Below are 22,733 nucleotides of genomic sequence, written 5' to 3' on the forward strand. Positions count from 1 at the left end.
CATCAAGGAGAATAGATTATTCTTCCATTGATCCAGTGTCCTCGTCCTGTCCTCGTCCTGTCCTCATTCTGTCCTCGTCCCTCTCAGGTCTCCCACCAAGCTGAGCTCCAGTCAGGCCGGCAGCCTGGACAGCAGCTCCCTGACCGGCTCGCTGTCGCTGGGCCCCGACCACCCGCACTGCCAGTGCTGCATCACCTACGAGGCCCGTCTGAAGCGCCTCTCCTGCGGCCACTTGTACTGTGACCCCTGCTGCGACCAGATCGTCAACCTGGCCTTCGAGGACATCGAGGGCCTGTCCGACTACCCCTGCCCCATGTGCAAGTCCATCCGGCAGCTGGGGGGCCTGGGGCCTTCCTCCTCCGGGTACTTGTGCGGGTCCTACAGCCTCCTGCAGGAGCCGCAGTGTACGGGGAAGGAGCACGGGAGTCGGTGGTGGTGAACTCTCAGCTCCTGCACGACCCGGTTGATTCTTCTTCTTTGTAACGCACTGCCGTGAAAAACGAGGCGAAGACCTTGGGACTGCAAACTAAAGGTCGTGTCGCTCTGCTCGGTCTCGCTCTGTCGTCTGTGGTCTTCAGGTGAAACGTGACAATGCATGACGTCAACATCCGTAGGTTTAAAGTGACGCAATGTGCAGAAAATAAAAAGGGGGCTCTGTTATGATTTCCTCGTGATGATCCGTCAAAGTTTTCTACCAACTCATGTTTTAAACCTGTGACATGTTTGGAGGCGGAGCGACTGTGTTTTGGATATTTTGGATATTTAACATTTTCCTGTTCTTACTTTGTACATTTCCTGTTCCAGCTTTGAGCATTTTGCACATTGACTCTCAGAGAGTTTCACTCTGACTCCACACATCATGCAGGATTTTTTACATTTTAATTCTACTGCTTTTTAAGTGTTCCAGATCATATTGTAAATATTTATTTTGTTAGAAAATAAAGTTTGTGAGCTGTGTACAAGAACGGGCTGGGTTTTTTTCTTTGGTGAGAGTTCGTGAAGCGATAACACTTTTTCTTTTTATTCATCAGGATGAAAACATGCTGATACAAAACATCTGTACATCTGGCAAATTGAAGTGAAGTTCATACCAAAAACATTAAATTACACAAAGATACAAACAGAAGCAGGAGATCGAATTAAAGTTTCTCTGCAACAGGACGATGTTTTTTTTTTCTATGGAAGACGAGGAACGCACTGGACTCACACCTGGAAAGTTCTGGAATTGTAGCCGATATCAGCATCGATAAATATGAAGAACAATTGAATAATTCATAGTGCTATCAAGTGAGGTACCTTTAGACAGAAGGTGGACATCAGTCGCATCTGACGACGAGAAAAACAGGCTTTTTTTTTAAATACATAACAAAATGAAACCATTCGTCCGTGGGAATGACGCCAGTGCATCGACCTGACGTCCACATCATGCGAACGACAACCTGTTTGGATTTAAAGGCGCAGGAGCAGACGGCGAATTAAAGACGGTCAGACACTTCCGAGTCCTTGACCTGAATGCCGGCTGCTCACCGATACACCCCCCGAGAGGAGAGGAGAGGAGAGGAAAAACAGAGGTGGAGATTTAAGCTTCTCTTTGCTTCCTTTCTTCACTTTCATCAGAACAGCAACAATAATGTTTTTCATTTTCAATTCCAACGAAAATGTCTCAAATTAATACTAAACCTGGTCGGAAATCACACAAGACATCAGATATCGATCACTCTGGTCAGAAAACACTTCGGTCGTTTTACAGGATTATAAAAGCAAAGCCCTGACGTGACCCCAGTCATGACACGGCAGTAATGTTCTGTGAGCGCGGCCTCATCCAGACACACAGAGGTTAACATAACACTGAGCTGAATATAGGCCTCTCTCGCTCCGCGCAGGAGGAGAGATATGAGAGCAGAACCAAAATAGCTCTCGTGCCCTAAATTCCACGGTGAAGTCGCTGGTCGCAGCTGCTGCAGCTGAAAAAATCAGAAATGATTGTTTTCAGAAACGAGATTCTGCTTTTCCGTGAGCTGAGACGAGAAACGAAATAAAAAAAACCCAGAGACGAAGTCTGGTGGTCACACAGGCGGAAGGTTAAACCAGTGAACAGCCGTGGTTTGTCCATTCACCGCGTTGAGTCCTCGACCACCACCTTCTATCTCAGGTCACTGGAACACTTGTATGATAAGACGCTTAAAATGGAAACTGTCTTTCTGTCTCGAAGCGTTTCTAGAGTTGAAGCAGTTTCAGATTCTGTGCTTTGAAACATGTTATTCATTATCAAGCATCTTCAGCCCATGCTCGTTTGATTTTTTTTGCTTCTCTGCCGTTCGATATATTCAATTAGACGAAGAACGTAATACCGTGTTTTGTTTCTATAAAATATAAAACAGTTGTCACATTTCTTAAATACAGTACAGACGATAAATAGAGTAAAGGGCTCGTTCTCATCGTTTCATCCTTCTGCTCAGCTCATGACGCCACACGGTCACTTAGTTTGGTGCAGACAGGACGTGGAACGGAAACAGTGACGACGAGTCATCAGGAAGCTATCGATCCGTTGCTCTTTGGCAGCTTGGCGTTACTGGGCGCTGGGTGGTACCGCTGGTCAGGACGGGCCTCTGCTGCTGAAGAGTGCCCAAACAGGAAGGTGTGCTTGCTGCCGCCGCCGCCACTATTGTCCTTGTGGCTTGGTCTGGATGGTGGGGCTGCGGCTGGCGGAGGAGCGCCCCTAGAGGTCTGGTGGTTGGCGGAGGTAGGAGGGGGCGTCGCCCGGGTCACCCCCGTGCCGTGGGGCCTTGAAGCCGGAAAGAGGAAGGTGCCGTTGTTGGTGTTTTGGTTCAGGTTGGTGTCGGTGCGCCGGCGCTCGGCTGTCTTGACGGGCGAGTTCTCCTCTGCGGTGGTGGACACCTGTGCCAGTTTGTCTTTGAGCAGCTGCACCTCCCTGGCGAGTCGCTCCACGGGGTGGGGGTGGTTGGCGGAGATGGGGTGGGAGAACGCCTGAGGGTGAAAAGCAACAAGGTCAGACTGAAAACATCCACAGAGCAGTGAATCATCACTGGAATCAAACCTCCAGGACGTCTGGTGATGGTTGTTGTTCAAACTGTTTTCAAGAGCATGCTTCCTCTATACCTGTGCATGGAGCGCCCCCCGGAGGTAGCACTCCCTCCACAGACCCATGCAGGGCCCCATAAGGAGGGGCAGCAGAGGCTCGTAGGGGTCAAGTGGTCCTTGAGATCCAGAGGTGGAAGAGGGGCCCTGGGGGAGCTCAGTCAGGGACCAGGATTTCAGCAGCCGCTCCAGGCCGGGCACGCTCTCGGAGGACGGCGCCCTCCGGTGGCTCTTCTTGTAAATGCCTGAGCTGCTGCTGCGCCAGGGAAGCAGGTTAGCGGGACAGGAGAAGGTTCCTCGAGAGAGGAGGACGACCGAGCCGGGGGTGGTGTCTGTCAGCTGAGGGAGAGAAGAGTCAGAGTTTATTTTACCGATAACAATTCGTCATGTAAAGAACTCAGTGACATAATCATCAACCTGGATCAGACGTGTTTCGTTGTTTTGAAGTTACAAGTTCCCAGGAACTTGTAACTCAAGTACTCAGACGCTGACGACCCATTAAACTGTACCGACTGTAAAAAATACCTCTGCAATACAATGTGTTGTCAAGCAACAAACAGGATCTGAACTAATATCTGTCAATGTACAAAACTGAAAATAAATGAACATCTGATGACGTCTGTTGTTAAACTGACAGCTCCCGATCATGGCCACCAGAGGGTGTATTGCATCATGGGAAAGAACGGTCCTACCTTGTGCGTGTCTGGGTTTGTGTTGAGGTTTCCGTTGAGCAGGGGCTGGAGCGGTGGGGTCGGGGGGACGGGTTGAGTGAAGCGGTCTCGTCTGGGTTTGCTGTACTGCAGCGCCCAGTCCCACACGGGAGGCAGGGGAGGGTCTGACGGATCTGAGGACGAGTCCTGATGAAGGGCGTCTCTCCAACCATTCACAGGCGTGTAGGACTGCCCGTTGTTCTGGGCATAGCAGAGAATAAGGTTATACAATTTTTAAAAACACATTTTCTGATGAATGCTCTTTTCTCTGCAAGTTTGTGCAAAAGGTCGTATCGGCTGTAAATAGAAATAATATGATAATATTCACAGATCAGCCTTTATGGCCATTTTTTCAGTCCAGAGACACCAAAACCAAAACTCAGGTGTCGGGTACCTGGGAGCGTTTGCATCTCTCTCGCTGGCAGTTGCCCAGGAAGCTGGAGAACAGAGGCAGGTGGATGCTGTCGTGCAGGGCCAACAGGAAGTCCTCTGTCAGCTGGAAGCGAGACGGATACTGGGACCACAGCTGCCACACACAGTCAAGGAAGAGCAGGAAGACCGGAGCCTACAGGGAGGGAGGGAGGGAGGGATGGAGGACAAGAGACGCTGGAGGTCAGGAAGACGAGGTAGAAGACAGATTTGTCCTCGGCTGCAGCCCCACAGTGGGAGGTGAGGCAGAGCGGTTGAAAGAGTCACAGGGAATCCAACACCAGACTGCAAAGTCTCACCTCCTCTTTGTCGTTGTCGCGGTGGTAGTTGATGCGGCTGTAGAAGCGGTGGCCGGACATCACCCACTCTTTCTGCACCAGGCTCTGGAAACCACACTGGGTCCGACAGTGGGGGTCACACATCACCTGCACCAGGCTGGACACCACGCAGCTCATGTCCCGGTCGTCCGCTTCTGCAACAGCCGAACATGAGGAAAAAAGGTCATCGAACTTCGCTTCAGACCTCGTGGCACTAACAGACCGTCACCAGTTCAAACCAGTTAAATCAAACATTTGACTTTTCCCTCGAGTCTCAAGATAAATGAATGTGCTGCTTCATGTAATGAACGGTGCGACCGTGTCCTCACGCTGCACGGAGGTCTATTGACAGCGTGCTCGTCCCTGTGGCTACTTCAAGGCGAGCCCTGATGTGGGATTAATGGGAGGGAGGCTCCGTGAATAATGAATGGATTGAATAATGTGAGCCGGGCTCCTGGGTCACGTGACTCACCTTGCAGTGCCACGGTCAGGTGACCGCCACGAAGCAAGCAGGCAACTTCTGAAGCTTTCCTCAAACAGGACCTGGAGACAGGGGACAGGTTGATGGGAAAATATATATATATATATGATGAATATATGAATATGTGAAGGAAACACATTCATGTGACAAAAATGTTTTGTACAAATACTGAGTCTAACAAATAAGGAGTTAAGTATTAAGATACTATTAAGGCGCGCGTGTTGCTTAAAAAATGTTCTAAGTTGAATGATCTAAATGCAGCTTAATGCACCTTTGGTAAAAACATATTCACCAAATATATATATATATATGTATATATATAGAAAGTACCTTTAAGTAATAATAATACAATTCTAGGGAGAAAATCAATAAGTTCAGAAGATAATACACTGATATGTAATATTTTCTCAGGGTTTTAGGGCCTGAAATCACAGTTTTTCAGTCAGTTAACAATGAAACGATGAAAACTCCAAAATAAAACCGAACTGGAAAACCCTGCCTTTTTTTGGTTGTACGCATATTTTGCCAGACTTGGCCGATCGGAGCCGTTACCTTGTGTAGTCGAGCCAGTGGGTGCTTTCCAGGGTAGATAACCACTTGTCATCAGGCACCGACACAGATGTGGAGATATCTACGAGTCAAAACAGGAATAAAACAGATCACATTCAGACGTTATAACTACCAGAGCATGAGCCACAGAAGAAGAAGGAGCGTGTGCATGTGGGAGGACTTCAATGTAAAAACTGGTGCAAGACCACGGACACAACAATGAGATGGTTTACTGTGTCAGTACTCTGTTTATGTATTAATACTGTTTAATTCAATACATCTTCCAGACCTTAAAGAGTTCCTTTTGAAAAGTCGTTTGCCAATTTTGTTAAAAATACCAAGTAAAATTTAATGTCTTCAATTCTTCTTCTGAATGTTTCAACATCTTAGAGATAAACACAAACATGTGACCCTCACTGTGGTCGTTTTATATTTAAACTGTTAGTGAACGAGCAGTTTTCATCTATTTACAACCGCTTAACATCCGAGAACTTCTTTACACAACCTGCTCAATATAATCATCATCGAAACGAATCTTAAATGTGACGTCCTCTCTCTCTTCAGCTGCTGTGAAAACTAACAACCCACTGAGTCTTCACCAAAAACACCGAATACATCTGAGCGTCTGTTTTCACAGAACAATCCACTGAGCCATGAAGCACTCGCCCACAAAAGACACAACACAGAGCTGACAGATGTGTGAGTCTGTGTGTGTCTGTCTGTGTGTGAGAGAGAGAGGTGGGTCAGCATTTCAGTTCCGGGGCCAGTAGTCGCAGACAATCACTGGTTTTGTTATCTTTGTTCTTACTTACCCACCGGAATGTGCAGCCACGACAAAAACAACAATAAAGTCTGAATCACAAAGTCTGTTCCGAGCTTCCACCAACACCCTGAACGAGCTTAATGTAATTCTGACATGTTGATCGTAAAGTTCACCCTTCGAAATGGGACTTGAGGTCAAACGTAAATAAAGCTGCTCGTCACGTTCTCCCTACCTCCCAGGCAGAGGGCGCGCAGGCGGCTGTGAGCGAGCTGGATGTCGGCGGGCGACGGCAGCTCCTCGCCCAGCTCCACCACCACACACAGAGACGACTGGCAGCCGAACAGGATCATCTCCAGGTTTCTGCAGAGCAACACATCCTGCTGTCAACATCTGCATCCACAGCAGCGAAAGTTTACTCCGCCTTTCTGACTGAAGCATCAAGCTTCTGTAAACTCTGCAGTTTCAGAAATTCATAATAAAAAATAATAAAAGAGTTTTTCCTCTAACGGCTCCACATCATGGTTTAGGCTGAAACAGTGACTTCATTTAATGTTTTAAGACCAAAGTTTGAGTGTTTGAACGTTATAAACGTTAAAAAAAACACCAACCTGATGTCGTCTTTCTCGTGATAAATGTTGTTCTGGAAACTGGCCATTCGCAGCAGATCACTGCCTCGAGGGTGTCGCCAGCACCAGCGCTGAAACGGGAAGAACAGTTTCATCCTCTGTGTATTTTCCCTGAAGGAATCCACTGCGTCTGTGTTCGTCTTGTAATTTGTGACACAGGAATGTTAATAATAAGGGAAAACATTGTGGGAGATGACTGCAGCTGAGAAATGTTATACTATAAAACATAATAATTTACACTGGGGAAGGATGAGTGCTTATTTTGAAGAATCTAAATGTTTTTTAGTTTTTTTCTCATGTCCCAACATTAGATTAGAATTTAATCATCTCTTTTTCTAAAGCAAGAAAACGAAGAGTCTAACTTGTTTTTGAGCTTTTAGCTTTTAGGGGCTAATCAGATTTGTTCTATCTTTGTCTGCTGTGACCTAGAAAATGTGTTTCATCCTGAAAATCCAATTGAGTTTTTTCTGAGAAGCTCGACCGCTACAGCAAAATGTAGAAGAGGTTTGTACGTCTCTTCTTTGGTTTTGGAATTACACAAACTCCAACTTAACTCCTCAGACTCCGGATGTTTCGTAACAAAGATAAGTGCGGCCGGAGGAACATTGCTCACATGTTATGAAATGACTTCATGGACCGGTGTCAAAAACGAATAGTGGTAAACGGGGCGGCGGGCTGAATCAGTATCTCGATGCTAAGTGCACTCACGGGGATGCGTCCTTCGTTGAAGTGGGCGAAGCTTTTCTTGAGCTCGGTGTCTAACACCTTCTGTGGAACCACAAGGAACCTCGGCAGACTGTCGGGAAACAAAACGCTCAGAGTTAACGATGACGTAGAGACAGAAGTGTGACAGGAGTTGGTAACATGTGAGAGATGCACATTAATTCACTGAGTGGTCTCAGTTTGTGTCTTTTCTACAAGATGATTCTTGGCTTTGTCAACGATTCTCATTTATAAAACACAGCTTCCCAAATGTTCCCGTCGAGGACTCGATAATATATACGCATCACACATTTCTAGAAACCTGTTTTGTCGGCCGGTGTAATTTGACTCATCATTTCTCGTTTGCCTGTTTGCTTAGGATGCAACACACAAACCGTGGGAGAGCACATTGAGAGAACTCCACCTCTACAGCTACTTCCCACCTCGGGCGTGAATTTACCTGGTGGACATCTCGAAGCGGTCGTTCACTGAGCTGACTCTCCAGCCACTGGCCCCACAGCGCTCCAGCTCCTGCTCCAAGTCCGAGGCCGACTCACACCAGTTCATGTGGGTGTCTCGACGACGGTTGCTTAGAAACTGCTTCATTTCTAGAGACGGAAAAGGATTCGGTTGAGTTGTTTGTTTTTCAGTTGAATAAAACATCGTGATGTAACACAGTGCAAATATTATTCTGATTGTGACTCTGCAGAGCCCAGATACAGTCTGATGATATTGGTTTTTTAAATCATCCTCTGTATAAAAGAGTACGCAGCCATTTTAGGAAGAGATCAGCCCTGAACATCAGAGAGTTGGTTTGGGGGGGTTTAGACAGTTGTTCCCTCTTTTAATGTTGTTTTACGGATATTAATTAATTAATTAATCGGCAGCTGTTCTAAAATGGTCGACTCAGCAGGCCGGCACAGACGGCTGTGAGATCAAAAAACGACAAAGCTGGAGTGAATGTGCTGTCTGTTAATGAATAACAGTCACATCTGCGGCACTGGCTTGTCTCAGTCGCTGTTTTCAGACGTGGACTGAACTACAGATATTCAAGTCAACCGAGGGAACAGTGTTCGTCAGTCAGTCCGGACATTCTCCACAGTTTCATTATTCATTATTCTCACTTCATGTCTGAAAAACGGAGCGTGCGAGAGGGAACGGTGGTACAGAGCGATGGTCACGTCCCAGGACAAACTTGACCCGTAGGGCAGAGTTGAGCTGTGGGTTATCCTAACTTGTTTCCCGGGGGGGGAGGGGGGGCGCTTGCATTATTTATCCAGCAGCTGACAGTGAGTCCGCCACAGTCTAGCTTAGCTTTAACACAGCATGATGTATTGTGCAGACAGGCTAATATTTCCCTGTATAGGTTGAAGAGAACAGTACAGTGTGTTTCCTATTTGTTGAAATACATTTGGACGCCACAACATTTAATTACAGCGGCTTGATCTGTCCCCCATCACTGTCAACACCAGCCCTGAAGAAAGCCCCGAGTGAGCCTCCGTTTCAAACCACATCTCACATCTGGACATGGTTTCAAAGACAGTATTTTCACTGCGTCATCACCAAAGAGAATGTTTCTGATTTGCCAACGAGAGGGGATGTGAGGTCTACATTTTCATTATGGTCTGCAGAGAAACCGTGATGTTTCCTGCTTAACATTCTCCCCAGTGTTAAAGATGGCAGCAGATACTTAAGTTTGCCAGAAGGAAAAGAACGGCAGAGAAAGAGATGAAACTGAGGAGAGGTCAGGGGGGGGACAATCTGTTTCTGGAGCTGGACTGAGTGAAAATCAAATCACACCAGGAGAAGCACGAACACACTGATGCTGTGGTCCAGATTCATGCGGACATGTGGCTCTCACGTCCACTGAGCTGTTATTTCATGAATATTCATCACAGTGAAAATATGCACGGGAAAAAAACAACAGAATGAGAGACAGACTGAATGACAAATGTTTAAATTCATCAACCCACAATCATCTTATTGTCGCAAAACATGAAAACACACGAAGGCTACTCTGCACAAATAAAAATACTTTATAGAGATGTTCCATTTTTCCTCGGAAGTGATGATTGCTATCATGTTTGTTGTCTGGCTCAGGTTTAACCCTCCAGGATATTGGTTGGTAACTGACAGACTGTGGATCCGAACATCGACGTACTCACCTACACTCCCCAGAGCAGCGTTCTGGAAAGATAAGACCGACCCCGGTTTCAGAGGCTGGTAGGTCTTGGCGATGGTGTAGGTTATCTGAGGAGGGGAACAACAGGGAGCGCATCAACATGACAAAGGTCGTCAGCTTTCAACATGGAGGGCACAGCATCAGATCAGTGGTCTATGGCACAGATCGGCTTCTCTAGGTATAGGTCTTCAGGCTCTGAAAGAACGGATGTACAGTGTGACAGTAACCAGAGCCTGGGATCCAAGCCAAAACACACACACACTCCCCACACACATGCACACGCACACACACACACACGCAGTTGGATGTTTAAAATTCAAATAAAAAGTTAACAGCCAATTCCTGCCTGTGAGCATTAGTTCTACACATGAGCTTGTGTAACGACAGAAACGATATCAGTACATTAATATATTTAAATATGACCAGGCGACAGACACACACCTCTAAGACCTGTGCGTCAGGAGTGAGGCGGTCAAACAGGAAGCAGACGACTCGCATGTCCCTGCAGTAAAGCACCAGCTCCTCCGGAGTGAATTTCAGCGAGGAGTTCGGGGACACCAGCTTCGTCCTGTTTGGTCCCACTGCGACACAAGGGGGGACGGGTTTTAAATAAAAATAAAAATGGGTCGAGACTCAGAGATTTATATCTTTAGCTTATATACATATTGTACCTATAGTTCTTAGTTAATCAAGTGAAGGCGGCATTAAGATTAACTTAACAACGAGGACGGGCCAAGTTTTTTCACTGTCAGCTTTATTATTAGTTTTAGCCTCAGTGTTATTCCAGCAGAACGCATCATATACTTTACACAACTCTGTGACTGAACCCAAACAGGGAGTGTCACACAGTCAATAAATCTTGAGTCACGGCACAAATTTAAAACACTTTCTATTGGTTCAGAGTGAAAACGTGCTCGTATGGCTTCACTTACCAACCACAACCTTCTCTATGGACGCCAGAGCCACATCGTGATCTCCCAGGAGCACCGGGTCTGCATTGTCCTGCATCATGGTTATTTACAGGAAAACATTTACAACATTCTTCAGTTCTGAATGTTTTCACATGGATGGTTTTTAAAAAAAAAAAAAAAAAAGATACTGTAAACTGTGTAATAACTCACATCGGGTTTGGGAGCGTCCTGGGGCACGAAGGCGACTCTGAAGTGAGTACAGAAGAGGGTCCCAGACAGCCAGCCTCTTCCTTCCCTGGCAGTCAGCTTCTTCCTCACCATAACAGCTCTCTGAAGAACACACTCGCCTGTGGATCAGAGGTTACACGATGGAATTTATGGGTAATGCACGTCAAGGAGAGGGGTTTTAGTTTGGTCCGTGTGCCTCTGCTTGTTTTCAGCCCCGTCCGTTTGTCTGTCGGTCGGTTTGTGTGTTTGATTGGAAGCAAGATTAGGTACGAGTCAAGGAAGAAGCAAATTCAGTTTCGTGTGGATCAGGTTTCATTTTATTTATCTTGATAAAAAAAAAAAACAGGAATATGTAGGGGACTGATTTCTATGAGTGTGTGAATATCGGTGCAGATCCAAATATAACGTCTAGAGAAGTTAAAGGTGGTTTCACTGGGCAGAGGTTTGAACTGTGCCGTGCGGACTATGACTATTTTTGACCTCTCATCTTGCATAACTGAGCGTGTATTGGGGTTGGGTGGGGTAACTTGTGGTGAGGGTAAATAACAGGAAGTGTACAGACGGAGAAACAACAGGCAATGGAAGTTCACTGAGTGTAGGCTGGAGGGAGTGGGTGTAACAAGCCCCTTTAAATAAAAAGATGTGTGCTCCTGTCGTTGCCTATTGTTTCAGCTCCTCAGGCCGCGGCAGACAGGTAGGGAGGAGCAACACACACACATCACATGACAGGAACTGTCGGGTCTGAATGACACACCAACAAAGATGTTGTCAAAAAGCCGTAAAACGTATGAGTGAAAAACAAATTCGTGTTTTTTTTCCAAATGTGCAGCTGAAAATCAACACGCGGCACGAGAACGACCACATTTTGCAACTTCAGAAATGTGATTTAAAATATTATCATCCTCAACACTGAGAGGAAGCTAATGGCATTATCTTGTCATTGTGTTGTGTAAGCAAAGATCAATGACGGAGCAACAAACAGCACGTTCCCTCGGTGAAGAGCAGGAAGGATGTGAGCGACTCGGACGTTCTGTGTAACAGCAACTTCAAGTGAAACCTCGAATATCAAGATCTATAAAAATGACGAGAGAGAAAACAGAGACGCGTCGCTGAGCAGTTTTCTTCAGCTCTAATTTGGAACGAAAACAAAATGAAAAATATGTTATTGTATGTGTGAAGGGCGACTAAGATTTAAAAAAAAAAACCTTTTCACCCAAAAAGAAAATTCTTACACACAAACACAGATGTGCAATTAAACCTCTCAAAGAACACACACACACACACTTACACTCTACACACACACACTGACACTCTACACACACACACACACTTACAATAGCCTCTTGCTGGAATACAAAGCCTATGCCAGCTCGACTGTGGGTTTCCATGGTAACAGAGTCTGGGTTAGGGTAGGCAAAAAAAAAAAAAAAGGACTTTTTGTCCACGACAAGCGCAGCGGTTTGGCCAGACACACGCAAGCGTTTATTTCATTTCAAAAGACGGGACCGATGTTTCCACTAAAACAAAATGTGAAATTCTGAGGAAACCATTAAAAAAAAACCTTCAGTTGCACATGTAGAACCTGCACGGGCCTAAAGTCGTAAACGCCAGTGGAGCCGTTGTTGGGCTGAGCCCGGTCTCTGCTTAATGACTGTGTGTGTGTGGGGGGGGGGGATACAGACGCACAAACAGGAAACAACCTTTTTTTACACATGAAACATTTGTTTATGCTGAGAGAGAAGAAGGAAGAGGAGACTTTGCTTCTAACACCATCATTTGCTGATTGCACCAGAGGAGTTTAAATCTTTTGGGTCCGCTCTGTTATTATGCTTTTACCCTCTAGCCCCGAAAACCACGGATAAAAAGCTGAGGTCGGACTTATCAATTAAACCTGACCACACACGATCTAGCAGCAGAGATTTAAGATGCTGGGGACTGTGAACACAAGTGAACTCTTGTCGAGAGTTTGTCTTTTAAAAGGACAATCTGTGGCCTCGCCTGCGTCATTTTAACGTCTTCCCAGGGTGCAACAGAGCAAAACACAAGCCTGGAGATTTAAGAGCTGGAGGGGAAAGGGAGAGGAAGACACGGGACAGAGGCCTGTGGTCCTGTTAGTTAGAAATCTATGAGTCAGCTGAACAATTGAAGGTGTTTGATGTCCTGAATAAAATGTTTGATGCTCTTCCTGCAGAGCTCCAGTTAGAGTGCTTCACTAATAAAGTGTGAGCTACAACAATGTTTAATAAATCAATTCAAGAAAGTTTTAAAGAGAAGAGCTCACGAACTTATTTAATACGCTCGTATCAAGACGTTGAGTTTGTATTATTATAATTAAATTTGAGTTTCCCCCGTTGATATTTCAGCTGTTTCTGTTGACGTTGTGGTCGGCGAATCGGACATGAGGAGAGAGCGACCTGGAGGATCAGCCTGAGAAAATACAGCTGAGAGACATCTGAACCACACACTCAAGCCTCTGCTTTATTTGCTTTCACCCACATTTGTTCCTCATTTTAAAACTAGAATGCGTGCAGAGAGAAAGGTTTCTGCCCTCTTCAATCCTCCAATGGGATGAAGAGTAAAGAGCAGGAAGAGCTTGCACTATATGTTAAACCTATACGGATACGGGGGGGGGGGGGGGCGATGATGACTAACCGATGAGGAAACATTCTGTTTAAATAACAATGAAGAATTCAGCATAAACACAGTCGGTGGATAGAAGCTGCTTTCACTGTGTGCTATCAAAAGGTAATCATGTGGAGATCCCATCCCACTTAATGTTCCCACCAAGTTTAGAGAAAATCCAAGCATGCGTTTTTGAGTTATTTTGTACACAAACACACACACAGACACAAACACACACACAGAGACACAAACACACACACACAGACACAAACACACACACAGACACAAACACAGACAGGGGTGAAAACAATACCGTGCATGCTGGCACAGCCGAGAGCAACAGAAAAAAACCCACCAAACTCCATTTCTTGCAACACAACGGTTTCAAGTGACGACTTTAACATGTCACAGAAACAAAGACAATTTGAAACCTTTTCCAATATCAAGATGGAGATCTGAGTATACGTCAATGCTCCGGTCTCTTGTCCGTCATTAACGAGGCATAATGCTGACTGACAGTCCATAAATCCCACAGTAACACTAGACTGTGGAGAAAGAGGCTTGTGGAGTCGCTCCTGGCCTCTTGGCATTGTGTGTGAATGAACACCCCCTTTACCCACTCAGCACTGAAAAGGTACATGATCTACTTATGGCTGCTGGAGCTGTGCTGACCTGTTCGCCCTCCCGTAGGCCGGCTCGGTTTCTGCAGCCCTGTGTCCCTGTGTCACATGAGAGCACCGCGGATGCTGAGCCCCGCCCGTTAACTACTGACGAACGCAGTACGACTTCTGCAAACATATCACCGATTCGCCATCCACGTGGTTTCACTCAACTTGTCACTGCTTCTCGTACGAGGCAGGATGAATTTAAGTTAGTCCTTAACGCAACCCGCAGGTGCAACGTGAGCCCTTTCACTCGTAACGTCAGCGCCTCCTTCCTGTCTGAAAGGGAAACTGTCTCGACACGGCAGCCGCAGCACAGAGCCAGGTTTCCCTGCTCCAAAATATGAATCCACTGTTAAAAGACGCCCAAAGTGGAAAGAAATGCTGCATTTCCTGCAGACTCATGGTGAGTAACTTCAGTTCAGAGAGGAGCTTCAGACGGCAAATTACGAAGAAGAGGCATGAATGTGCTGCAATACACGTCTGTCCTCGTCTTTCTCTTAATGTTCCGCAGGTCCTCGTGGGCAGCAGTGTGTATAATCTGCCTGGAATGAAGGTGGAGAGGGGAAAGAATGAGAACTGTACAGTGTTGTTGGAGATGGAGATGGAGCTGAACGCCAGCAGGGGAAAAAATGTGAAGTAGAGTCAGTCGACATTTCACAGCGAAATGTTACCAGCTAAGAATAGGAACTGTGTGAGGGCTGTCAGGCAGCGGCACAGTCTGGAAAGTATTCGATAAAAATACACGACTGGAAAACAAATTAGACTAAGTCAATGAAATAAGGAAGCGAGTGTGTGTGTGTGTTTACTCACACAGGAAAATGTGTGTCATGTGATGTTGGTGTATATGTTTGAAACTGATAATTCCAACTGTGCATCAATCCAAAAATACTGAGATATTAAAAACTCAGCTTCACTGGTGAGAAAAACACTTCATGACTGAAAAGGATGGAAAAAAAGATGAAGTATGAAAAAGAAAGAGAAGGAGGCATCACTCCGCCATAAACTCGCCTCACACACGTTTACAGGTTCACAGTGCGAATCTTATCACCACAACTCCTCCGCACACTATAAACTGGAATGGCTCTCAGTCGAGTGCACACAGGCCCGACAGTCTCCTTAAATTCAATCAGGCTGCTCCACACTGCACACACTCACAGACATCAGTCCCCTAATGGCTGGTTGAAGATACTTATTATTCTTTGGGGGAAGTTCTCGTTGTTGAGTGAAAAAAGATTCCAGCAGATGATTTCCCATCTCGAAAGGCAGCGGACGTGCTGTGACTTTCCAGCTCCAGGCACGTTATGGTCATTTTAAACCGCGCGTGCAGCAGCCGCAGTTTTCTACCCCGTGTTATTGAGTGTTGATGTTTTATATGATGCTGGAGCAGCTTGTGAACCAAAGTCCGCACCGCAAGGTGTTGTATTATTCAGCAGCTTTATAGGTGTGGTGTGCTGGACTGGCCGTGATGTGTGCTACACACTGATTCACTTTGCAAAAGGTTCATAAATGATCCTGACGATCTTACCTGGAAGGCAGCGAAGTCCCAACACATCTCGGCTCCTTGCGTTCAGCCCGCTCTGACTCAGCATCCTCTCCTGTGAGAGAAACACAGCTGACATTCAACGTCGGTTTCCACAGCAACTGTCTTTATTTTACATACCAGAGCAACGGGCAGAAGATGGTCGGTGCTTACATTTGTAATTTTAAAGGACATTTCAGAAGCTGCTCATTACTTTTCATGTTGCGTGTCGGGTGAGAGGATCGATACCACATAATGGTCTGCCCATAAAATATGAACTTAGAACAACTTTTTCTTTTTTACCTTTGGACTGAGCCAGGACTCAGTCTAAGATAAACAACTACAGGCGGTAGCTTCAGGAAGATACTGACCTTTTCATTCAACGCTTGACAAGAAACCAAAAAAAGCAGATTTACCAAAATGTCAAAACCATCCATCTCAGGACACATCGTTTTGTGAACCACCTGACGAGAACTCCGACACCCTGAACGTGAGTGCAGAGTTCATTTCAGAGAACAGGCCTCAATTTCAACCTGTGCACAGGAAATACAAACGTGGACATCACACACTCGGCCCACGGACTGAGCCTCCTGTTACCTTTGGTCTCGTTGATTACATTTAAATTATGGCTGCGTCTGCCTCGGTCAACAAAGCCCGGCTCGTCTCAGCGGACTCATTCTCACACACACTGAAACAACCGCACGACGCTCCGTGATTCTTAGTTTCCATGTTGTCGTTCGCTCTGTTTGTTCCTGCTTTTTTCTATAAAAGTCATAGAGTCCTGCGTTCTTGAGTCCGTCCAACTCCACAGAGCCGCAGAGGTTCCTATAATCAGACTAGCACATATGCTTCCACTTATCTCTGCTGCTAACCCCCTCTTACGGAGGCCATTTACGTTTATCGGCTAGAAAACCCCGGAACGTGCCAACCCCTGCAACGTGAGACGACCATATGATTATACAGGTGGTGAACGAGCTTTATATTAGCACAGAAATAGAGTTAGAGCCTCGAGTTGATATCCAAGAAAACTATACGTTTCACACACTCAAGCTTTTCTCTCTCAGCAGCTCCGGCCGAGTGGGACCCACAATGAGGCCATTATTCATTGTTGCAGTTAAGGCACCGGCTTTATCGTGAAGCATCAGTGTTTCTTTGAGTCAGCAGGGATGTTTGAACAATAACAACCAATCCACTGAGTCGCCAATTTTGTGCTAACTGCTCTGCAGTGTGGTGAGTTCTGTGTTAGCGGCCCTGCTCGTGAAAACCTGACACTTTAAGCGCGTGGGCCTCCTTTAAAAAAACACACTGGGAAGATTTAACAAAGACGACCTTTGCTCCGAGTCGAGGCAGTAAAGTCACACTTATTCATACGTGGTTGTTTTCACTGCATGCGAAGGCGTCTGACCGTCTCATTGAGGGACGGAAAGACTCTTCAGGTCAACTGTGCAGATTTCAGAAAGAAGTTTTTTGTACATTTTACAATTAAGTGACACTTTCCCACATTTCTTATAAAACCAAAATAAGACAAATTCAAAGATTGTGTTGTCATGAGCAGAAATACACAAGTTAGCAAGGCATTCAAACTATGAAGCTGATTTCAGACATGCATTGAAGTCTGGACATTTCATCCAAGGACCCAAGTTAAATGTCCAGAAAATGTCTGAGTGAGTCCACGAGAGAAAACATTTTCTATAAATTCACAGTAGGCGAGTGGGCGTGTTGACGTTTCCTACACCCGACGACCATGAAACTGGAAGAATACAAACATCTCTCCTACACATGCTTCGAGGCTGTTTATTCCGATAACTTGATATGATTTTGTTCCGACAATTTAACTGACTGAACTTAAAAAGGCACGAATCCACGAGTCAGCAAAAAGCACCAGGGCTGTTTTCCACTTAAATTTTCATAAGGCTCAGTTCCTGCCAGAGAATTGTTCGTTGTTTTATTTCCATATGGTTTTTAAATGTACCCTGTTTTCTCTCTGTCTCTGCATCAACACCCACAGAAAAACCACAGCTGAGTTCCTTTTCCACTTTCAACGACGTCAGATCTTGTTTTATTATTCCACTCATACGTCTCGTCCGCTAGATCTGTCCTCGGAAGGTTGTCGAGGCTGACAAACTTGCACCTCAGGGTCTTGTGAGGCAAGTAGATAACACTGCCATTCACAAGGTGAAGTACTCCTCAGATATGTACACAGCGTGATTAAGGCCGATATGAGCGGCTCCCCCTCTGGCAAACAATCCAAAACTAGATGAATGGATGCTGTGACTGTGACAGTTTAACAAGAGCTGCAGCAAAGGCGTTTATTTCTGGATTCCAGGCATTTCTGCTTTGCTCGTGAGTTTAATGCTCGAGAGGTAAAGTGGGCAAGAGAGATAAGGAAAAATGGGAAAGAGATAAAGTCTTGGCATAAACGTAAAAGTATGTGGTTAAAGTAAGAGCCTCTGAGTCACACATCACTTCAAAAACATATTTCCTGGGCTGTGTTTTCGCTGACGTTTCACTTTTGCTTTCACTGTGCGGCTTCTTCGTCCCCACAATATCACTTTCACTGCCGCTTTCTCCCCTCCGTCCGCCTCTCTGCCCCACTTTTGCCCTTCTCTGCTCCTTCCCTTATAATCCTCAGGGACAATAGCCAAGGTTTACTGCAGTTTCCATTGCTCATGGCTTCCCCTCGCTACTGTGGCCAGGCTTCTGCAGTGAGCGTGCTTGTTTCTGGGTCTGGAACATATTTCTCTTTTCCCCAAATAACAAGCGAAAGAGGCTGTGCTTCAGTTGGGACCCTGAAGAAACAGCTGTATCCTGCGGCCTCTCTATCCCTTAAATGTAAATCTATTGTGTCTTCAAATCTTATTTTACGTGCATGACTAATATTTACAGTGACATCCAAAAAAAAAACACAGAGGACCAACATCTGTTTTTAAAATGGACAATTCTGCTTCTGCGTTTTAAAGCTGCTACTTGTATAAAAATACACATGAGCTTAACACACTATTCATGATACTAAAAAGGGACTCAGCCTGCTTATTTGTGTTGTCCTTGTCATTTCCTCTGTTGAGTGCGGGCAGTGTGAACGGGCTTTGAAGCAAAGACAGCGATATGAGGTTGTTTTGCTAAACGCAGCTCACTTTGAAGCATTTCCTCTCATTCCCTTCAGAATAATGCACGAGTGTTTTTGGGTCAACATAAATAATGTACTGTGACCTCACACATCCCAGAAGCCTTTGCCTCAATTCCTCGTCTTTCCTTCAGCGGCGATTAAATGTTTTTTGCTGCCGGAGAAGCAGAACACACGAACCGAAAACAAAAACCGCCAAGGGCAAGCGAAAAGGAAAAAGCATTGAATGTTATCAGAGGTTCACGGTGGAATGAAGTCCTCGGTGGAAATATGCTGCCGTGGTTGAGAGGATTAACACAAGTCGATATGAGAAAACAGAGAACTTACAGAAAAGGTCCCAGGATCAAATAATAAACTAAAGTTTCATGAATTGGGAATTCTGGTGGTCAGTATTTAAATGTTCTGCTTCAAACTATAGTGAATATCTAACTCTACCATTTCCGCACAAAAGACTGCATCAACCAGCGCAGCAGCATCGGTCTAGACTTCTAGACGCACAACAAACAGGTACTTAGTGGCTCTCTTTGATTGGTTTCCTTCCTGAATGATTTACGATTCATTGGCCCGTAAAAACACAAAGATGTTAGTGTAGCTGCTGATGTCAGGTCAGTACAGAACGGTTCGAAGGTCACCTGACGATAAGATGTTTGAGGTTTAGACTCAAACATTAAAGTGTGTCTCATGTGGGCAGATCCGTTCACACCTACAGTCTGTTTAGAGGAAGAAGAAGAAGGAGCCCGTAGAAACCCCCACACAGACGAGGCTGGTACATTCTCTCCTCCGACAGCTCCCGAGAGCGAAATCACCAGAGCCACTCTATAAACTCAAAACACACAACACACAGCTCTCTCACTGGTGAATAGTGCCCCCGGTTAATTATCGCCCCCAACGTCAGATCGATGCAGCCGCTAACGGAACCATAAATCTGCGCTGGTTTTCAGAGGAGCCCATTGTTGTGTCCCCGTTAAGAAGCTCCAGAGGTTCAGTGGCTGCCAGTGAATGTGACGCCTGGATCCAGTGGGAGTGGGAGTGGGTGACCGTGCAGCTGTGGCTCACTACTATCAGGCTCAGATGATCAGTCCTCTGGCATTTTGGCTTCTGTGGAGCTTTGTGCTGCAGCGCCCTTCATGCTGGAGATGCAGACAGAGAGAACTCGGGGGTTCTGCTGCCCTTTTGTTCATCACACAATAGCTGCATGAGTTTGATGCCACACTGACTTGGAGTGCGGAATTGCGTTTATGCATTCCTGCAAAAAAAAGATGAATATTATATAATATATGTTTATTATATATTCAAATATTCAGCCAGTGAACTTTTAAAATATGAAGAATTCTAAACAGAGGTGCACTTGTTACAGTCGCAGCTCTTCTGGGTCAGGAAGCTGGGGATCATGGGTAATATCCTGCGTTCAGCTGTTGTTTCAGTTCGATGCAGAATGAATCACCGCAGAATGATTGCTGACTGCAACAAATCGAACTGTTTAATAAAAAATAAATACATAAAAATAATAATCCGTCAGATTTAAACGGCTTCATCGTCTCAACGTGATAAAAGAGAAGATCGTCTGGTCCAGATTCATTCAGACTCTGACTGGATGAGATTTTCTAGAAAAAGTCTTGACACCAGCTCATGGAAGTGAAACCCACAAGATGGTGTGGGTGGCCTGCTACACAATCTACACAATCTACACAACCTACACACACACACACGACCATATCTGAGCCTCAGACACATTCTGGTACAGAAACACATGGGATTCCTCTGGTGAGGTAATTCAAACCCCTCTCACTCTCAACTGCTGTCTCCATGGCGACAGCCAGATGTTGAGCAGCGCACCCCCCCACTAACACACACCCCCACACACACACACTCCACATGAAAGCCTCGCAGAGTAAAGAGGCATCTGTTACTGTTTCCCCCTGCGGCTGCTGAGAATAACCACGGGGGAAACAAAAAAGCCAGGCAGCACAACGGCGTGCCAGGAGACACGTTCACGCCGTGTGTGCACACAGAGAAGGTCTGTGTCTCTCTGATCGTCCCTGTCTCTTCTCTTTGTCGGCGAGAATACGCAAAAAAACTACAGGAAGGATTCCCACGAAACTCGGTGGAGGGGCGGAGGAAGAAAACATTGGACTTTGTTTCTTTCCTCACACTGTGGTGGGATGTTTTCACCGAATATCTGGGGAATGATTCATGAATCTTGATGAAACGATATTTATGAGTGTGCAGTTCATTCTGTGAATATGAGGGACCCCCCCCCCCCCCGGCCATGAGCGGTGATTAAGATTCACCAGCTCCTCTCTGGCCTCTTTAAGGCGTGCAGCATCGCAGCTTCTCAAATCCAGCCGGGCAGCAAAACCGTTTTCCATTTATAGCTCAGCGTGGTGAACGACGGCCGATGTTTCCTGCATCACGACAGAGTCTGCTGCTTCCTGGCCTCGAGCGGGGGGGACGAGATCAGCAGAACTCCGAAGAATGTCCGTGGATCCGGGTCCAAACTTTTTTTCTCCGGTGTCAGACACGTACAAAACAATACAGAAATGGGAGTCGGGAGAACTTTACACCGATGTTTGCTTTCTCACCCGGAGCTGCTGTGGACAATGTCAGGAGACTTTAGTGCAGAGCTCAAACCTTCACCTGAAAGTGTTTAAAATCATAAATCAACTGCACGATCTCCCTCGATCTACCATAGAGGCTCATGTGCTCACACTGGATATAACATTGTAATGTTTAACTACATGTTACTTATATTGATCTCTATCTTTCTGACTGTCTGCGACAGAACATGTCCCTGTTGTGGGGACTGATAAAGGATTATCTGATCTGAAGCTGGATTTCTGTGCAACCCATTCAGATCTCTATATTATTTAATATTTGTCATTGCATTTATATATGTTTTCTTTTATTTCTCACTAATACTAGGTCTGTGTTTGACTCTGCTGCTGCGACACAATGTTCGGACAAATACAATAAGAAAAGAAAACAGATGGAAAGCCTGACTTTAGCTGCATCTCATCTCATCCAGTCTCATTTCATCGTGTCCTCTCTGTGTCCTCTCGGACCACAGAGAGGACACAGACCTGAGTTCAGCCCAGCCTCGGTGGACACTGTTCGGAGCAGCTCAACAACAACAACAACACAGAGACTGTAGTTAGCTTGTGCTGCAGCTAGTTAGCGTCGAGCTAACTTACCTTGATGTCTGGAAGCATCTGTCTCACTTTGAACGTGGTTTTGGATCCTGTCAACATTTTCAGCGACGACGACTCGAGCGGAATCGAACCCACGGACACGGACGGAGAGAAAAGACGCGGTCCTGTCGGCTAACGGTTGAGTTAGCGGCGCCCCGGCGTCCTCTCGCTGCTCTGAGCCGAGGACAGCCCGCTGCAGGCGGGGAGAGGGGGGAGAGAGCTCCGGGCTCCGGTAGCGGTTCTCCTGTGTCACCGGCCGCTGAGGACGAGCTGCTGGAGGCGGACGAGACAAACTCTTCTGGAGGTTTGCATCGCATCCGAGTCCCGACACCGCAACCGACCAGTACACAAAGCACACAAAGTACACCCGGTACACAAAGTACACCCGGTACACAAAGTACACCCAGTACACAAAGTACACAGCCAGTACAACCAGAGCACACCCCGCAGAACAGAGTCCTCCTCCGGCCACAGACACTCAGCACTGACGGTGATGTGTGTCTGTGAAGCAAACACACACACACAGAGAGAGAGAGAGGGAGAGGGAGAGGGAGGGAGAGAGAGAGAGAGAGAGAGAGAGAGACACAGAGAGAGAGAGAGAGAGAGAGAGAGAGACAC

General features: G+C 46.1%; 1 protein-coding gene across 6 annotated transcripts; it reads right to left on the reverse strand.

The window, feature by feature from the left end:
* Window positions 1-997: 997 nt before the first annotated feature.
* Window positions 998-22,647, reverse strand: mtmr11 (myotubularin related protein 11). Of its 6 annotated transcripts, XM_069537416.1 has the most exons (18): window positions 22,119-22,647; window positions 19,781-20,173; window positions 15,810-15,879; window positions 10,980-11,116; window positions 10,791-10,860; window positions 10,300-10,439; window positions 9,842-9,926; window positions 8,137-8,284; window positions 7,683-7,770; window positions 6,957-7,045; window positions 6,581-6,708; window positions 5,589-5,667; window positions 5,028-5,098; window positions 4,538-4,710; window positions 4,204-4,374; window positions 3,792-4,010; window positions 3,121-3,438; window positions 998-2,988 (listed from the first exon to the last, which is right to left on the reverse strand). In XM_069537416.1, exons 3-18 carry the CDS (start codon window positions 15,871-15,873, stop codon window positions 2,530-2,532), a joined length of 2,439 nt encoding a protein of 812 aa, XP_069393517.1. In that variant the 5' UTR covers window positions 15,874-15,879; window positions 19,781-20,173; window positions 22,119-22,647; the 3' UTR covers window positions 998-2,529. The 6 variants fall into 6 exon arrangements, with proteins under 6 accessions (XP_069393517.1, XP_019964737.1, XP_069393518.1 ...); XM_020109178.2 differs by lacking the exon at window positions 19,781-20,173; XM_069537417.1 differs by lacking the exons at window positions 19,781-20,173; window positions 22,119-22,647 and adding an exon at window positions 19,635-19,707.
* Window positions 22,648-22,733: the final 86 nt, after the last annotated feature.

This window comes from Paralichthys olivaceus, chromosome 13, assembly GCF_024713975.1.
Source record: "Paralichthys olivaceus isolate ysfri-2021 chromosome 13, ASM2471397v2, whole genome shotgun sequence".
Lineage (NCBI taxonomy): Eukaryota > Metazoa > Chordata > Actinopteri > Pleuronectiformes > Paralichthyidae > Paralichthys > Paralichthys olivaceus.